This window comes from Prionailurus bengalensis, chromosome D1 (assembly GCF_016509475.1).
Source record: "Prionailurus bengalensis isolate Pbe53 chromosome D1, Fcat_Pben_1.1_paternal_pri, whole genome shotgun sequence".
In the NCBI taxonomy this organism is placed as follows: Eukaryota; Metazoa; Chordata; class Mammalia; order Carnivora; family Felidae; genus Prionailurus; species Prionailurus bengalensis.
This window is the reverse complement of record NC_057346.1, coordinates 16,586,058-16,604,643: the sequence shown is the minus strand read 5'-3', so window position 1 is coordinate 16,604,643 and position 18,586 is coordinate 16,586,058. Positions and strand designations below refer to the sequence as shown.

At 47.0% G+C, this 18,586-nt stretch overlaps 1 protein-coding gene across 6 annotated transcripts; it reads right to left on the bottom strand.

Moving 5' to 3' along the window:
- Positions 1-600: 600 nt before the first annotated feature.
- VPS11 (VPS11 core subunit of CORVET and HOPS complexes) lies at positions 601-18,516 on the bottom strand. 6 transcript variants are annotated; one of them, XM_043579575.1, is made up of 17 exons: positions 18,337-18,511; positions 10,337-10,544; positions 9,601-9,749; positions 9,373-9,508; positions 8,654-8,817; positions 7,893-8,140; positions 7,001-7,202; positions 6,441-6,592; positions 5,239-5,425; positions 4,445-4,591; positions 4,133-4,321; positions 3,864-4,025; positions 3,499-3,638; positions 3,212-3,414; positions 2,917-3,058; positions 1,223-1,445; positions 601-1,096 (listed from the first exon to the last, which is right to left on the bottom strand). In XM_043579575.1, the coding sequence occupies exons 2-17, from the start codon at positions 10,521-10,523 to the stop codon at positions 932-934; spliced, it is 2,796 nt and encodes a 931-aa protein (XP_043435510.1). In that variant the 5' UTR covers positions 10,524-10,544; positions 18,337-18,511; the 3' UTR covers positions 601-931. The 6 variants fall into 6 exon arrangements, 4 of the variants coding, with proteins under 4 accessions (XP_043435510.1, XP_043435511.1, XP_043435509.1 ...); XM_043579576.1 differs by having other exon boundaries at positions 2,917-3,088; positions 9,601-9,708; positions 10,256-10,544; positions 18,337-18,509; XM_043579574.1 differs by having other exon boundaries at positions 2,917-3,088; positions 18,337-18,508.
- Positions 18,517-18,586: the final 70 nt, after the last annotated feature.

The window sequence follows — 18,586 nt, the reverse complement described above, 5'->3', positions numbered from 1 at the left end:
ACTGCAAATACAGTTGTACTCTCTCTTTTCCACATACTACCTAAACTCTAAAGCACAATGTCCAAGTTACTCTTCAGCTGAGTAACACGTAACAGCAGTCTTCCGACACATTTGTAGGCAGACACGTAGCCACACAAACTTCAATGGGCAGCTTCCAAGAGGTAGGAAAAAAGCGTTTCAACCAAGGCCCTTCTATCTTGTTTATCACTTGGTACTAAATCCGGCAAGACACCAACCTATGCATAATGAAGGCAGGCTCAAACCCCAGGATTCCCACCAGAATCTGCCTCCTGCTTGAGTATTTTGTGCAAACAAGAGCCACTGAGACCAGCCAGACTACAGAGCAGGCGCTAGTCTGGGGGCCTTGGTCCAGGCTGCTCCTGGAGCTCAGGTACCAGGCCTTTCGTCACTGAGGCTCTTCAGTAAACTGGTCTACTGGAGGCCACCAGCCCCACCCATTACAGGAATGAGGTCTTGTCAACATAATCTTCAAAGAACCCTGCAAGAAGGGAATTGGAGTTCTACAAGAGCAGAGGGAAAGTACATCTTGCACAATTAAGAATCACCAGGAAGTCCCCAGAACAAAACCTTCAACCCCCAAACCATTATATTCTTTTATTTATAGACTCTGGGAGCAAGGACCCAAGCACAGCCTGGTGCCCTTGGATAGAGAACAAAGCAGCTATTGTCCACACTCAGAGGTTGCTGAGGTACCCTCCCCCGCTGGTCTGGAATGATCCACACTGCTCAAAAAGTCAACAGGAGGAATGGCGGGCTGGCCGAAGAAGGGAGAAAAAGTCCTGAGGGCTATGGCATCAGATCAGGGTGGAGTCCTGGGCATGTCTGCCTGACTCCTGTGCAACAGCCCTGCCTCTGTCCCCCATGTCCCCACTACTGTGCCTCCACTATCACACCCCTTCCCCTGAGCTGTTTAAGTGCCCCTCCTGGAGTGCATGAGCAAGTCCCGCTGCAGCCCAGCCTCCAGGCTTGCAGTCAGCCTGGCCGTGGGAGGGTCGGTCAGCAGAGTCAATTTGTTGAAAACCCCTCGGCCGAAGTAGTCAGCAATCACAGAGAAGCTATCGTTGGAGCACTTGAGCTGCAGGGAAAGAGGAGAGAAGAATCAGAACTGCAGGTGTCCTGTCCTGAGGAGGAGGAAAGAAAAGAAGCGAATGCTCCCGTGACTCTCCGTGAGTGGGGCAGTCATCTACCCACTCATGCCCACCTGGTGCTGGAACTGATCATGGAGATCGCGTTTCTGTTCCTGGGCCCGGATCATATCCATGACCTTCCGGTTTTCAGGGAGGCAGGTGGGGCAGTCGGCATCACTTTCCGAGTAACTCTCAAAGCAGTGCTGGTGGAAGGAGTGGCCGCAGAGAAAGTGGACCGAGGGCAGCTCCAAGGCACTGTTACAGATGCTGCACTTGGTCTTCTGGAAAATCTTCGGACTGCAGGCAAGGGAGACCAGAAAGGAGTGGCAAAGAGTGGGGGCAGAGCCAAGAGCCGGGTGCAGAGAGAAGGTGGCTGGAGTCGATGAGGGGTCCCTGTCAAGGGACTACAAGGTCTTGTTCTTAACCACCAAAAGGGAGTGAAATGACGATGCCGCCCGGGCCTGCAGAGTCTCAGCATGCTTCCAGCAAGTCCGACTAACCCGTTCAGTTTTCACAACCACCACTAAATTGTCTTTCACGGTTTTTAAAAATTTTTCATGTTTGTTTATTTTTGAGACAGAGGGAGCATACACACACGAGTGGGGGAGGGGCGGGGAGAGAAGGGGACAGAGGATCCGAAGCAGGCTCCGAGCTGACAGCAGCGAGCCTGACACGGGACTCAAACCCGCGAACCTTGAGATCATGACCTGAGCTGAAGTCGGACACTTAGCCCGAGTGAGCTACCCAGGCGCCGTTTTTTTGTTGTTGTTGTTTTTAATTGAAGTATAATTGACGTACGTTACATTATTTTGGGGTGTACAACACTGTGATTGACAAGTCTGTGTGTTGCGCTACGCTCACCACAAGTGTACCTACCATCTGTCACCACACAGCACCATTACCACACCGACTACGTTCCCTGTGCTGTACCTTTCATCCCCGTGACATTCGTTCCACAGCTGGGGAACTTGTACCTTTCAGATCTTTACTTAGACATGATCCTTCCAGTGAAGACTTTCCTGGCCACCTTATATTTTTATTTTTGGGACAGAGAGAGACAGAGCATGAACGGGGGAGGGGCAGACAGAGAGGGAGACACAGAATCGGAAACTGGCTCCAGGCTCCGAGCCATCAGCCCAGAGCCTGACGCGGGGCTCAAACTCACGGACCGCGAGATCGTGACCTGGCCGAAGTCGGACGCTTAACCGACTGCGCCACCCAGGCGCCCCTCCTGGCCACCTTATAAACGAGCGCACACACACACACACACAGCACCCCACTCCCCTTCCTAAACTAGTTTTCTCCTTAGACCTTATCACCATCTGACATACTATAATATTTTGTTGAATGTATTCAGCGCCTGCCTACCTCTATGTTGTAAGCTCCACATGGCAGGGCTTTTTCTTGTCTGTGTTAAGATCAGTGCTTGCCATCTGACTCCTGATTTTAGCTCAGGTCATGATCTCACAGCCCTCCCCTGCTCTCACCCTCTCTTTCCCTCTCTTAAAAAAAAAAAAAAAAAAAAGTGTCTTTAGAAAAAAATACAGACTCATAAAAAGAAAAACACCTGCTGCAAGTTAACATCCTCCAAAAACCTAATAAATAACGATCTATGGAATAAACCATTCTTTGGAATTCTTCCATGAAAACAGATCTTCAAAAATGCAAAGTTTGAACGTATTTTCATACAATCCTCTATGAAAAGTATTTAATGACACCCAGTGAAGAACAAGATTATCCCCCCTCCACATATCTAGTCGCCAAGTACCTCGCCTTGAGCTCCTGGATCTCCTGGCGGATGCGGGTGGTCTCCTCTCGGTACCGTCGCACCCGGAGCTCGTCCTGTGCAATCTGCTGGCTCTGTTTCTGTAGTTTTTGGACCAGGTAGTCCCGGATGACAGACAGGGTGGCTGTGGAGTTGTGGGCCAGAGTCTGCACCACTGAGATTGGGCCCGGAAGGAAACAAGACAGTGAACCGAGCAGCACCCTCTCGATAGAATGGAAGCGCCCCTGCCCCAGAGCTGTGGGCAGCCTGCACCCCTCCCTACCGCCCTCTGAAGTACCTAGAAGCGGTGGCATGAGGTTCTTGCTCTCGATGTGCTTGAGCACGGCCGCCACATACTCCTTGCAGTCCTCCTCCTTGCGGGCAAAGTAGCTGAGTGCCTGTTCCCACAGGGACGGCTCCTGCTCCCCGTGGCGCTCGCACACAGCAATCACCTGCCGGTACTGCTCATGCTGCATGTGGTAGTGCATGATCTGCTGGAACCTGGGGCCGGGGCAAGGCGCACCTCAGTGGCCGTCCCTGGAAAACCGGATCCTCCCCCTTCCCTGAAGTTGCCCCAAATCTTACAGCTTCCCCTGCTCATAGAGGTAAAGGACCCCATCCTGGAAGTCGTGCATCTGGCAGAGGACCAGGGCCTTGTCAAAGACGTCGCAGAAGCGGCCGCTCTTCAGCAGGGAGATGGCCTCTGCATGAAGCTTCTCTTTGACCTAGGGAAGGAGGGTAGAGTTGCTGGGCATAAAGGGGAAAAAAATCACAAAGCTCTCTTGTGACAAGGCAAGTCAACTGCCTCTTCGATCGCCTCTTCACGGAGGAACCAGTTAGCCCCCAAGGGTGAGGGGTCACTGGTCTAAAGAATGCAGCAAAAGGCAACCACAAAAGATGGAAGGGCTGTCTTTTCTCCAGCATCTGCTGCAGCTTTCGCCAGGCCTCACCTGTGGATCTTTCTCATGGGCCCAGTTCTGTAGCCGCAGCTCAAGGAGTGTGTCATAGATGCCCTGCGGGGAGTCAGGCTGTACTTCACTCATGTGTTCTAGGAAAGCTTTCAGCTCTCGAGGGTTGTTGGCAAAGATGGGGATGAACTCCTCTGAGTTGGCCTAGGATGGCAAGGGAGGAGAGAGGAGGCCGAGTGAGTGGGTGTGGTATCCATGAGGCCCCGGAAGTGATCCCCGTTGTCCAAAAGCCATTCTCCTTGACGTCTCACCCTGCAGCCTGGAGCCTCCCTGTCACCTCGGCCTTCGAGGCTAGGCTGATAGTCGGTACACAGTCCCTTCAGCAACTGGGTCGTCTGCTCTGGTATGTGGTGCATGAGGATCTTGCCATAGCGTTTCATGTTGCTCTCTGCCTGCTCAAAAGGCAGCTTGCCGATGTACCGAAGGGCTTCCTGATAATTCTGTGGAGAGGTAAGGGCAGAGTAAGCACATGCTCCTGCCTTCCCACCAGGAAGTACTTTCATCATTCCGGGGATGTCCTGGAAAAAGAACAGGTCTCTGTCTGGGTCAAGAGTCTCACTTACTTTAATGTCCTCTAGCTGAATCTTTAAGTACCACTCATGATGTGCATGGTTCTCAGCCAAGTAGAGGGCATGGGAGTAGTAGCCAGCCTGCCGGAGGACCTTGATGGCTGTCTCCACATCAAAGTGGACTTCGCTCTCACTCTTGGTCTGCCAGGGAGACGTCAGACAAAATCATTCACAGAAAGGTTGTGGTTGGGGAAGGGAGAGGAAACCTGCATCTGAGACCAGATTCTTTTTTTTTTTTTTTTTTTTTTTTTAACACGAACTCTAGGCCCAATGTGGGGCTTGAACTCACGACCTGGAGATCTAGATTTGCATGTTCTACCAACTGAGCCAGCCAGGTGCCCCCTGACAGATTCTTAAGATAACAATAAAGTTGAGACCGGGAGGGTTGGAGACAAAAAAAAAAAAAATTAAAGAAAGTCCATGGTTTTAAAACACTAGGTCCTCCTACTTCTCAGTAAGTTTTTAAGAGCTAAAGTCTTCCTCTTCCCCTACTATTACAGGGACACCTCTGGGGACCCAGGGGCCCACCACTGTTAATTCCCTGAGCTTACAGACCCTCAAAAGTTCAAGCATCATAAAACAAGAGGGAGACAAGCATCATAAAACAAGAGAACTAGCAGGAAAGGCTATTCCTCTTCCCAGTTTATAGACCAGAGGGTCCTAGTCCCCAAATAAGGTGAGCCCTTTCTTCTCCCTGCATCTGCTGAAAAAGAGGCAAACCCTGGTAAAGCCACCTCCCGCTCAGTGGGGCCCTCGGGGAATGTACCACCACCACCACCACCCTGCACCTTGATGAACTCCTCTAGCTTCGAACTGTCCTTGAGCTTGGTATAGCAGTTGAGCAGCAGGGTAGTGTGGTCAGCATTGGCCAGGGACTGCCGGTGCAGGGTCTGTAGGTAGGCGGTCAGGTTGTGGATGCGCTGGGCATCCAGAAACTTGCGGATCACATAGGATGGCTCCAACTTTCCAATGGTTCTAGAGAGACACGTGCATCAAACACCGTCTGGATCAGCGTACTTCTCTTTCATGTGCCTAGGAATCGCTTGCAGATCCTCAGCACGTCTGGGGGGAGGCCTGCGAATCTGTATTTCTAACAAGACCTGGATGATATCAATGCTACTAGACTGTAGACCACATGAGATGCAAGGCTAACACAGCACTGGTTCTTAAACTTGGCTGAAGATAGGAATTCTAGAAAGGTAGAGAGGCCAGACAGGTTCACACCACCTCTTAGTAGGGCAGAAAATTTCAAGAATTAGGGTTTCTTCAAGGGAAGAAACTGTAGAAGCCAAGAGATGAATACCCTTTCCCTTTAAAGAATCAAATCAAGGGGCGTCTGGGTAGCTCAGTCGGTTAAGTGTCTGCCTTTGGCTCAGGTCATGATCTCATCGTTCATGAGTTTGAGGCCCCCATCGGGCTCTCTGCTGCCAGTGCAGAGCCCGCTTCAGATCCTCTGTCCTCATCTCTCTGCCCCTCCCCCACTTGTGCTGTGTCTCTCAAAAGAAAGAAACAAACAAACAAATCAGGTCAAAATGAATTTTTTTTTTTTTTAAACTAAGCTTTGTGCCCAATGTGGGACTTGAACTCATGATGCTGAAATCAAGAGTCGTGTGCTCTACCAACTGTGCCAGCCAGGTGCCCCAAAAGTGAATATTAACAAAGGCCAGCCTAAACAAGAACGGGTGCCTGGCTGGCTCTGTCAGTAGAGCATGTAACTCTTGATCTCGGGGTTGTGAGTTCAAGCCTCACATTGGGTGTGAAGCCTACTTAAAAAATATAGATACACAGGTAAAAACAAAATAAAGTTTAAAACAAGAGATACTCATCAGCTCCACTGCACCCTGGCCATGTAATATTTGACCCTAAATGTTCCCTTTACGGTGAACTGTACCAACTTCTCACCCAGGCCATCAGTTTCTGCAGGGAAAAGCCCAGGTGTTAGTCTATCTGGCTGCATTCAGAGCTATATCCTAAAGCACCCAAGACTAACCGGATATACTGTTGAACAGCCCCATCGTGGTTGCCCTTGCTGTAGAGATGGTCCCCATACTGCATGAAGATCTGGGCCAACCCATCACTATCTAGGTGCTGGCTCTTGGCCAGGTTAATGGCCATCTCAAATAGGTTCTTCTTAAACAGCATCTGCAAGGGGAGAGAGATTAGAAAATTACTAGAAGCAGTCCTCAGGAGATACCCTACCAGAAAGCAGCTACAACACACAAGCCAGACGGTCCTGGATTTCTGATCTGCCTAGATCCTAGACAGGGCAAGACCTCAGATACCCCGAAGTCCAACACGGCCTTACTTTCCAAGGCTCTATGCAGACAGAACGGACCCTGAGAGTGGACTCAGGCTCTCAGCCATTACTTTACTCTTAAAACCTCATCCCAGGCCATTTACCTTGGAATTCGGCCCTAAAGGAGCTAGGTAAGGCTGTGCCCCAAAGGGAAGGAAACACCCTGGCCAAGGTGACTTGGCCTCCAAGAGGAGCCTGTTCCTACACCTGCGTCTGGGTGCCCGTGGCCAGCTCTGGAAATCTGGTGGCCTTGCCTCCAGTTTGGTCTGTGTGTCCTTCTCCTGCAGCGCGTGGACCCGCCCATCCCGCGTCAGCACGTACAGGGAGCCCCACTCAGCAAGAACGTCCACTACGTCCTCAAAGACGGCACTATAGGCTATGAACTTGTTGCACAGGTCGTAGATGTTGAGGATCTGCTTGTCGGAGCTCTGGGAGTCCCTACTGGTAAACTCTGACCTGTGTGGGAAAGAAAAAGCACCGGCTATTTGCACCAGCTCCTCTTCCATGACAACTTTGGTGCTGCCTACTCTGCCTAGAACAAATCACCCTCTGGCCCCTCTAGCAGCATATCCCATAAATGCAGCATTGCATGGGCAGTTGTAGGAAGAGAACACATAGACCTGATCGCACCTTTCAGGATCCTACCATTAACATAAGGGGTGCCTTAAAAAACTAAGAACATCCAAACACCCATTCATATAATTAGCCCCTGGTATATGTGAGATACTGCGCTTAGTGCTGACTGAAGATAAACACTGACACGGATCATTTCCATCATGAGGAAGAGCCTGCCACCCCTTTTCAGGTGGCTCAGAATAAAAATACTGTGTCCTGCATTCCCCAGCCCTTTATAGCTTCTCCACTGTTCATTTCCTTGTTCCGCCACCCAGTGTGTTTTGACTGAAGAGTAAAAAAAACAAAAACAGGTCAAAAATTCCCTGGGGCGTTCTAGGGCACTTAGCAAATACCTGTAGCAAAAATACATTTTTTCAGTAAAAATGTTACAACTGAATCTAAGTGTGAGGACAATGTACAGAAAACCAAAGTAGCAGACTGACAGGATTGGGGTATTAGGATTTTAAAATCATGCTAATTCTGGCAAACAAGGGCAGCCTTCTCCCTTTCCCTTCCCCCTGGAGTCCTTACTTGGGAGAAACCTTCCGGTCACGGGAGACAATGACAAGGTAGCCTCTAAACCAGTGAGCAATGAGTTTATGGCCCTCGAAGGCAAAGCAGGGCCCACGTTCATCAGGCTGGTACAAGTAGACACATTCGTCTCCAGCCACTATGAACTGCAGGTCCTGAGAAGGGTCGCTTAGAGCTGAGCAGCGCAGGCCGCAACCATGGGTGTCCAACTCCACACGAGGGTAGTCCTTTCCAGAAACTATATAGGACTGCAAGAAGAAAGGCGTTAACAGGCTCCCTTTCAGGAGGGAGCATCTAAGCCTTCCCAAAGGTATTCCCATCTCCATACTGGCTCTCTTTCTTTTTGACTCTTAGCACCCTAACACTTTCCCTGGCTCCTTGCTTTGTCCATTACCATCACCCACATTTTCTCCCTCTGTGTGTATGGTCACTAACTACAGGAAAACTGCCACTACAAGAAATGCAATAATTTTGAACTTTTACCAAGACCATACTTGAGAGTAGACTGTTAGAAATTAAGAGCATCAGTGTCCGATGTTACTTAACAAGTTAGGGGGAGAAAAGCAGGTCTTTCACTACAAGCCCATCGTTCTTTTCCTAACTCTGACTCTTCCTTGCCTCTTAAGTGAAAAAATAAAATATTAAGCTGGGCAAATGACTCAAGGCTACATGATAAAGAGTTTAAGAACCCTACCTCTCGTCATTTCCTTATCGTAGGCCCCTTTCTTGCCTGCCCCTAACAGTGCAGGCCCCCATCATACCTGAACGTTCTCAGTTGTCACAACAAACAAATGAGTGGTCTTTCCCGCTTGGCGAAACGCCAGTCCAGTAACAGGATAGTTGCCCTTGTGCAGAATCTGGGTCTTGCTATGCCGGTCCCGTGTGATGTCTCCTTTGTTCAATGTAACACTGCCATCTGTGAAACCTGTAGGGGACCAGGAAACAGCACTTCATTGAGGCTGAAAAGATCAGGGAGCACAGAAGGGGAAAAAGCCCATTTAAGGCACTTGTTAGAAGTGACAAGCTTTCAGGGTGCTTGGGTGGTTCAGTCAGTTAAGCATTTGACTCTTGATTTCAGCTCAAGTCATAACCTCATGGTTTGTGGGACTGAGCCCTGCGTCGGGCTGTGTTGACAGCATGAAACCTGCTTGAGATTCTCTCTCTTTCCCTCTCTCTCTCTCTGTCTCTCTGCCTCTCTACCTGACTCGTTCTCACTCTCAAAATAAATAAACTTAAAAAAAGAAGTAACAAGCTTTCTCCTTATATCTAACTCTTCCAATGGTTAACATAAAAATCGGTGCACACAGGCTCTTTTTCAAAGAACAAAACTAAATGCTTTCCCACTCCAAACTTTACTATCTCAAAGGCCTTAGTTCAGAATAAAGTGGTCTCATTAAAACAACGAAGACAAGCTGCAGAAGCAACTCTGAAGAAAATCTATAAAAACCACGGAGTGTTAGCTTTGCCTTCTTCCGCTTACCAATGGCCATAAAGTTGAGATTTTCATGGACAGTCAAACAAGACACAACAGTTGGCTCTGTTCCTGGGATGGCAGGGAAGATGCGAGTGCAGAGTGGATTGCCACCATCTCTCTTTTCCAGGTTCCAGATTTTTACCTGTGAACAGACCTCAGATATGTGAATACTACTCACCCTCCAACAGCCATTCCCAGGGCCTGGGTCTTTCCCACTTCCTTTCTGGGACTCACCAGGGGGTTGATGCCTTCTTCATCTTCACCAACAGATGCCAAAATATTGTGCTGCTTCAGCTGATATAGGTGTGTCACCCGTAGTTTGTAGGCTTGGAAGCCTGTAAGCTGTAGAGAGCGGGGCAAGAACCAGATTTGGCCTTCCATATGTGTAGAATAGTCAAGGAACCTCCTTTCCAAGGAGAGAGACTTCTATTTAGACCAGATCCCAGACAACTACTAACATATATTATTTAATCTCTCTCAAATTTTCAAGAATTTCTCCACATATTATCTCCTAAAAGTTCTCCATCTTAAAAACAGTAAAAACGGAGACCAGAGTTTAGTGGCAACAATATGAAGAACAAAGCAGCAAACTTCTAGTCTCATGTATCTCCTTGCCCACAATTTGGGCGGGAGAGATCATGCCACCTTACACATTCATCTTGTAAAGCCAACCTGCATACGCTGTTTAGATAGATCTTAAAAATAGCCTTGCCAAACTGGTATCTTACACCTCTTTCACAGAGAAGTAAATGGAAGCCCGAAGAGGTTGCCTTGCCCACGATTGCTCAGTTGGCAACAAGTTACAGAATGGACTTCCTCCTTTATTCCCGCAGGCCACAGAAGGAGCCACTGGGCGCCCACCTAAAGGAAAGTGTCACGTAACACGAACCCCTCTGACCGACAGATTCCATCCCAGCTGGATCTCTTCAGGGATCCGGGGAGGGAATAGACAGCTCCAGAGGAAGGATATCTCCAAAGACGAGGCTCCCTCGGCCTGAGTCGCAGACAGTGATGCCAGGAGGAAGGCAAAGGAACTTAGAAGCAGCGGGTCCTGAGGCAGGTGCAGCCGCGGGAGCAGCCCCATCGTTGCCCAGCGGCTCCTTCACCAGCTCCTTGTCGAAGAAAACGAAACGCCGCCACTGCAGGTAGGCCGCCATCTTGGCCGAAGGTCCCCGCCTCTGGGAGAGAGGTCATGTGAGAGGGGCGGAAGGATCACGTGAGCCGACAGCTTCCTGGGGCCTGAGTGCACATGCGCCCTGGGGGCCAGGTGACAGCTTCCCGCGGCAGGGAGAGTGGGCGGGGCCGCGGAGGTAGGACTCCACGCCGGTCCCGCGCCCCGCAGTTGGCCTGTTTACCGGCTCTGTACCTGCGCTGGCTAAAGTGCTTCTGAAGTGCTGGACCCTTCACCTCTTGGAGCATCAGTTTCCTCCTTTATTAAATTCGTGGGCACTGAAGGATCAAGATGAGGAATATCACACGCCTTAATTGTAACCCACTGTGCTCAAGCGGATTATGACCTCCTACGACGGGTTTGAGGCATGAATAAACCAATGTATATGAAACTGGCTTTTCAGCTGTAGGAGCGGAGACATAAAGTTAGAAGTTTGTGTCTGCAACGAGATACGGATTGCGCACCACAATCAGTGTCTTACGTTCATTTTTGTGTCCCTCTGTCAGTGTGGCATGAATTAGACATGTAAAATCTGTTTCTTAACGAAGCTAGGAAATACTTGTGGGGCAGGAACTCTCAAGAACGTGGGCTTTTTTTCCTTTTCCGTAGTGGGAGGGTATGGGACATAAGCCGAACGTGGGAAAAGGCCTGGAAGTGGCAGCTCTGGGAGCTGAGTCATTTAACAAGTGGCAAGTGTCTAAGATATTCCACGGCCACCCACCATTTACATCTCTGGCTAAAGCAAGTGTTCCTGGGGAAAACTGTAGGTGTACACTTTGGCGTCACAAGGAGCTCTGTACAGGAGTGACAGTCATTTTGAGATCATACGGACATATGAAAAAGTGACCATGTGGTATCTGTGAAGTTTGTTTTTGCATCTCTCTCCCCCACAGCTTTTTATTTCCAGAAAATGTTATCTTTATTCCCACCAGCTGGAGATCCCAGAACGCGGGGGCTGTGTTTTGTTTACCATGACCAGTCCTAACAGAGCCCGGTAGAGGCTTCGTGTTTGGTCGAAGGAATAAATGTGGATGATTCTCCTCTTACCCCCGCCTCTCCTCAATCTGGTTGACGGGAAAGGTAGCGTCCATTTGCTAAAGAGATAAGTGAGGGGAAGAAACTGTATAGCACATAGATTTCCTGACTTCTAGCTCAGATTTCTTTCCTCTTTCACAGTTTCAACATCTAAACCCATGTGCAGAAGTATAAATGGGGAGTAGCCTGGACCCACTTTCACCTGCTGAGTATATTTTGTACTACTCATCGGAGTTTTTGCAAGTGTGTTACGTCAATCGTTAAGACTATGAATAACATGTTAAAAGAAGTGATGTGGGGGGCACCTAGCTGGCTCAGTTGGTGGAGCATGTGACTCTTGATCTCAGGGTCATGAGTTCAAGCCTCATGTTGGATGCAGAGTTTACATTAAAAAAAAAAAAAGCAGTGATGTGAGGACCAGGGGTGAAGGATGGGCGAAATAGATAAAGGGGATTAAGAGGTATTTACAAAAAAAAAAAAAAAAAGACAGGGATGTAATGTACAACATAGGGAATACAGTCGATAATATTGCACAAACTTTGTATGGCCACAGATGGTTTACTGGATCTATGTGGTAACCATTTTGTAATGGTTACACCATTTTGTAATGTAAACACCACGTACACTTGAAATGAACACAAGGTTGTACATAAGTCACTTTTCAAGAAAAGAAAACAAGCAATGTGAAATGTAGAGACGTGAACAGCAGAGTGGCATCTTCGTTGTTGACTTAGGTGCTCCCCCTACTGTCTAACGGCAGAGGTCCAGAGTTTTCCTGCTTCCTATTTGAACCTGGGAAGGCCTATGCCCGTTTGGTCTTATTGATGAGGGTACAAAGGCAGGGATTGGTGACCCACTGCACTTCTTCAGACTCACTGCCTTCCTTCCCTTCCTCCTTTAGACAAACATGTATCAAGTACTCACTATCCCCGCAGTTGTACTAAATGCCCAGAATATAAATAGGAACAAGAGGCGGTTCTTGCCCTTTAGGCAGCTCAACCACCACCATGGGAGACAGACATAGGAATGACTGCCAGTAACCAGCCCTGAATTTCATACAATTAATTATACCTAACAGAGTGCTTTCACTTTTTATGGACTTTCCTAGCAACCATCTGCAGAAGTATCATTATCTCCGGTGAGAAACGGGAGTCTCTATGAGGTTCAAGTGACTCTCTGGGCAAGCACATCAAAGTTCTTCAGTTCCCTAACCTTTAATTAGATGCTCTTCTGGAGTGTGAAGCTAGGCTGTACTTGTCAGAACATACACCAGGGTTTGTCTTTTTGTTATACTTGTCTGAATCCAGGAACTTCAGTATAGTGAGGAAGATAAGCAGAGGAACTACACAGAAAATGATGTACTAATTGTTACAGTTGTGCATTTGGAGAACTTTGAGTTCTGAAGAGACTAAAGAAGCAATTCAACTCTTTAGCTTGAAATTAAAGGGATCGCAACTCAGAATCAAGGATTGCCTAGCAACGGCCTCTCTTTTCTGCATTAGCAAAATGCTGCCCATGAAGTATAAAACAGTCATATTCACTGGAGCAAAACAGGAACTTTTCTTGTTTTGGCTTCAAACTTTTATTTTCTATCAGGTTTTGTTTTTTTGTTGTTTTTTTCCTGCCTCATGTGGCTCTCTGGGTAGAAAACCATTTTTTTTTTTAATTTTTTTTTTCCAACGTTTTATTTACTTTTGGGACAGAGAGAGACAGAGCATGAACAGGGGAGGGGTAGAGAGAGAGGGAGACACAGAATCGTAAACAGGCTCCAGGCTCTGAGCCATCAGCCCAGAGCCCGACGCGGGGCTCGAACTCACGGACCGCGAGATCGTGACCTGGCTGAAGTCGGACGCTTAACCGACTGCGCCACCCAGGCGCCCCTAGAAAACCATTTTTTAGACTACTGAAAAGTCTGGGGTTTTTTCTCTTAACCCCTAAAAGGCTATCAAAAGTTTCCACCTTAGCAACAGGACAGCTAAAGTTTCCGCTTCAGCAACAAACTCAGAGGTCTCCCCATACAGGTTCCAAAGTTACAGGGAAACAGGAGGAAGCAATTAGCTCATTATTGATTGTGAAAATCTGGCCAAAAAAAAAAAAAGGGAAGGGAAGGGAAATTCCCCATGAACTTGGCAAAGCACTTAACCAAGCTTTTAACAACTGCAGTAGTGCCCATTTTTAAGTTGTATTTCTCTAGAGTAATAATAAAAACAAGTGGTTAACTAACGTGTACTTGGTGCTTAGGATGTTCCAAGCACTCTACTAAGCACTTTACCCCCTTGTACATCAACCTTGTGAGGCATGTACCAGCATGTCGCTTTTAATGATGTGGAAATTGAGGCTCAGGAAAGCTAAACAACTTGCCTAGAGTCACACAGGTAGGAAGTAGTGCTTACAGGCAAATCCAGGTCTGTCCAACTCTGAAGGCCCATATTCTGGGTGCTTGATTTATTTTTTAAACAATATTTATTTATTTTTGAGAGAGAGAAAGAGACACAGAGCATGAGCAGGGGATGGGCAGGTAAACACAGAATCCGAAGCAGGCTCCAGGCTCTGAGCTGTCAGCTCGAACCCACAAGCCGTGGCATCATGACCTGAGCCGAAGTCGGACACTCAACCGACTGAGCCACCCAGGCGCCCCTGGGTGCTTGATTTAAATTTTTGTTTTTAGAAGTCAATTCCATAAATTTGTTCATAAATCTGAGTGATTTTCTAGGTGTTCGTGAAATCACAGAATTCAAGAACACAAAAAGCCTTGCTTTCTCCGGACACATAATCATTCCCATCTCAATGCAAACTGGGAAATGTCCCCAGTACTTTGTCTCCTCATCCACTCCTCACTCCATCCAATTCAAATTCATAATACCAGGACTGGAGAATTGCATCAGTATTTTTTTCCAATGTTTTTTAGTTTTATTTATTTTGAAAGAGAGAGAGAATCCCGAGCAGGCTCTGCATTCCTCAGTGTGGGGCTCAAATTCATGAACAGTGAGATCATGATCAGAGTCGAAATCAAGAGTCAGATGCTTAATCAACTGAGCCACCCAGGCACCCCTGTAACCTTAACAGTATTATTAAAGATACAGGGGCTGTCATTCACTGCTGTTGGTAGTGCATATGGTAAACGGCAATATGTATCAAATGCCTAAAGAGGAATTTAAGCCTGCATAGGCACTTCTAGGAATTTATCCTAAGCAGATTATAGGGGACAGATCTGCATAAATATCTGTCAATAAAAGTGTCTACTGCAATTTTATAATAGAAGGGAAAAAAGGAAGCAACATAATTGTCAAATACTAATGTTGGTAAATAAAATTATTGTAGTTCTTTATACAAATCTATAAAAATAGCCACAGAAAATTCTGTAGAGGAAAAATGACATAGGAAAATTAACGGAATTACAGTCACAAAATATTATCTCCATTAAAGTTTAAAGTGTGTGCATATACATCAGAATGCTAAGTGTTTAATTTAAAAAATGGAATTGTGGGTGATTTTTATTTTACTATTTGTTTTTCCTATGTTCTTCAGTTTTCTTCAATCACATTTCTTTCGTAATTCTAAAACCATTGGTGAAGAAATAGAAAAACAAACAAACAAACAAAAAAAACAAAAACTTATCTAGGTACAGCCTCTCCTGCTAAAAGTGAGTTTTCCCCTGTCTCAGGGTTCCAGCAAAATCAAACCTTCTAGTCTTTTGAGTGACACAAAATAACTTTTAAAAATTTTCTAAAATAACTTCTAAAAATTTTATTAAGGTATAACATATATAGAAAAGCATACATACCATGGCCCATTAAATTTTCACAAAGCCATTGCAACCAGCATGGTAACCAGAGCACGGCAAGCACCCCCAAGAAGTGTGTTATGTCCTCTTCTAAACACGAGCACCCCACAAGGGTAAGGACTGTCTCCACCTCTATCACCATAGCTTAGTTTTGCCTGGTTTTAAAATTTATATAACTGAAATCATAAAGTATGTACCCTTTAGCTTCTGGCTTCTTTCACTCAGTATTAGCTTTGTGGGCTTTAGTTAAGTCACAGACTGTAATCATAGACCATTTTCATTGCTGTATAGAATTATATTGTGTGAATTCACCACAATTTATTTACGGATCCAACTATTTTTTTTATTTTGAGAGAGAGAGAGAATCCCAAGCAGGCTCTGAGCTGTCAGGGCATAGCTCAACATGGAGCTTGATCTCACGAGCCATGAGATCATGATCTGAGCTGAAATCAAGAGTTGGATGCTTAACCGACTAAGCCATCAAGACACCCCTACCCATCCAACTATTGATAGGCATTTAGGTAATATTCAATTTGGGGCCATTATGAATAAAGCTATTACAGTCTCTTAGTGAATATATATAAACATTACCTAAACCTAAGATGGAAGTTGCTGAATGACAACTAATTTTATTTATTTATTTATTTATTTATTTATTTATTTATTTATTTTAACGTTTATTTATTTTTGAGACAGAGAGAGACAGAGCACGAATGGGGGAGGGGCAGAGAGAGAGGGAGACACAGAATCGGAAGCAGGCTCCAGGCTCTGAGCCATCAGCCCAGAGCCCGACGCGGGGCTTGAACTCACGGACCGTGAGATCGTGACCTGAGCTGAAGTCGGACGCTTAACCGACTGAGCCACCCAGGCGCCCCGACAACTAATTTTTAAAATTCTCCTGAACCAGGATGTTTGTCCTGATTAACACTGCCCTCAGCACATGATGTAACATGCATGGTTTATAACGTATGCACATGCTCCTGCTAATGTGTTCACTTTAATCTTCTGACAGTTGCACATGTCCTGCAAGATGGCAACTTTAGGGTGTCTGCTCAGGGTGGGGGAAGCGATGTAGTCCTCAAATGTTATTAACATGTTGTTCTAAGTGAGGACTAGTGATTTCAGCTGCCTTCATCAATCCAAATCAGGTGTTTTACCTTAACATTTTCCCATCATTTTACAACTTGTTCTTGTGAAACACTAGGGTCCTCTCTGGTCAGAAAACAAAACAGGTCACTCTCCAGAGCACTCGCACCTGCCGCACCTCCCAAGGGGACAGATACCCAGGTCGAAAACCGTAGCTGCAGCAAAACTGTACTCCCACCAAGGATAACCCGAGGATGGGAGCTCTTTTAGGAGCAGATCAAACTGACCTTCTTAGTGTCCCAATTTGCACACATTCAATAGGTTTTTAATAAGTACACTGAGAGGCGCCTGGGTGGCTCAGTCGGTTGGACGTCCAACTTCAGCTCAGGGCATGATCTCGAGGTTCATGAATTCGAGCCCCACATCGGACTCTCTGCTGTTGACTCAGAGCCCACTTCAGATCCTCTCCCCCTCTCTCTGCCCCTTCCCCTCTCGCTCTCAAAAAATAAACTAAAAAATAAATAAATAAGTGCACTGAAACCATAAACATGTTTCCCAACAGACTGACTTTTCCAAAGGCAAGGACATGGTCATCCCCATCTCTGGAATCCCACACCTAGTGCAATGCTTATAACTGACAGAGGCCCAATAAATATTAGAAATGAATAATCTGTTTGAAATGGATGGAATCTATCCTACCAGACTGCTACCCAAAAGTTGGGTCAGTCATACAGTAACAAAATCTTTCTCTGTGGAACTGAAATGACAACTTAGCATGTCTCATAGAGCTGAAATGACAACTTAGATAGCCATCACTGTGGCTGGCCAACCCCCGTGCTATGGAATGTTCTACAGCAGTAAACAATGAGGTGAATCTTTACACACTGATCCGGAAAACGCTCCGTGATATGTTATTACTTTCAAAAAAAAGGGGGAGAAAATGCAAGCTGCAAACAAACTTCATTATACAACATTTTATCATTTAAAAAGAAAGCAAAAGCTACAGATTTCAACAAATGTCCGTAAATGCCCAGGAGGAGGCCTGGAAGGTTACACACCACACTGTTAACAGTAGATAATTCCAGAAAGAGTGAGATTGAGCATGGTATCAGAGGGATTTATTTCTCATTTCTACCAAGGTCTCCATACGAAGACTGAACAGTCCACAAAGGGAAGAAAAATAGACCTCTCCCTGATACTACCAGTAGATGCGTTTATCTTCCAAGTACAGACACCTGACTACCCTGCCTCCCTAGCCATCATGAAAAATGTAGGGAAAGGAACAGGTAAGAGTTCCTTAAACAAGTCCTGGCCGTTACAGCCAGGACCTTCTAGGGAACCTTCTGCGAAGGGAGGCTAGGAGTCGATTTCGGAAGAGGGAGGATACAGGAGACCGATTTTCCACATTTAAGAAAAGTGCGCTCAGGTCAACAAAACGGGGGTGGGGGTGGGGGTGGGGGTGGGGTGGGGCAGGTTGAAAAAAGAAAAGTGAGCTCTCCAAGCGCTGTGCACACTTCCATTAGGCTATGAAGTACACAGAAGGGAGGGAGGAGCGCCAAACCTGCCCGAGATACTTTAATTCTGACAGAAGCGGGAAAAAAGAAGATATACAAGATTTAAAGGAACGGAAACATGAGGTGATGCATTTATGCTCAGTTGATCACAGCCTCATAGATAAAAGTGTCTTTTGCGTGCAGCGCTTTCCATTTTGGAATATTCTGTCTCAGAAAAATGGGTCTTAGAGTAAGGGGTCCAGGCCAAGTTCTGTTATCTCTGTCCCACCAGCGAAGATCTGTCTTGGTGTCTTTAAGGTGAAACGAAGGTGGGGGTGGACCAAGCCTGAAGCGTAGCCATTCTGGATTTCTATCCGAAGCCTAAGCAGTTCCATACCAACCAGCAAGCGAGAGCCTCTTCCGCGTGGCTGCGGAGGGGATGCCGGTCATTCCTGCTCCTCGGCCGGGGCTCCCCTGGTGACCGGAGTAAGGGGACCGACTGCGTGACTGTCCGGGTGCTCACTTGCACCGGGCACGAGTCACTCCCGACATCGGCAGTCCGGCATCCAGTGCCGAAGCCGGAAAGGTCCCGGAACGCACAGGGGCGCGCGCCGGGCCCCATGACGTGGCCCAATCCCGGGCCGGCGTCGG

Excerpts from the sequence above, each read along its gene's own strand:
- VPS11 (XM_043579573.1), bottom strand. The coding sequence starts at position 10,523 with ATGGCGGCCTACCTGCAGTGGCGGCGTTTCGTTTTCTTCGACAAGGAG. Across the intron at positions 8,141-8,653 it reads TGACAACTGAGAACGTTCAG|TCCTATATAGTTTCTGGAAA; the intron begins GTATGATGGGGG and ends TTCTTCTTGCAG. Across the intron at positions 4,026-4,132 it reads GGGAGGCTCCAGGCTGCAGG|GCCAACTCAGAGGAGTTCAT; the intron begins GTGAGACGTCAA and ends TTGCCATCCTAG.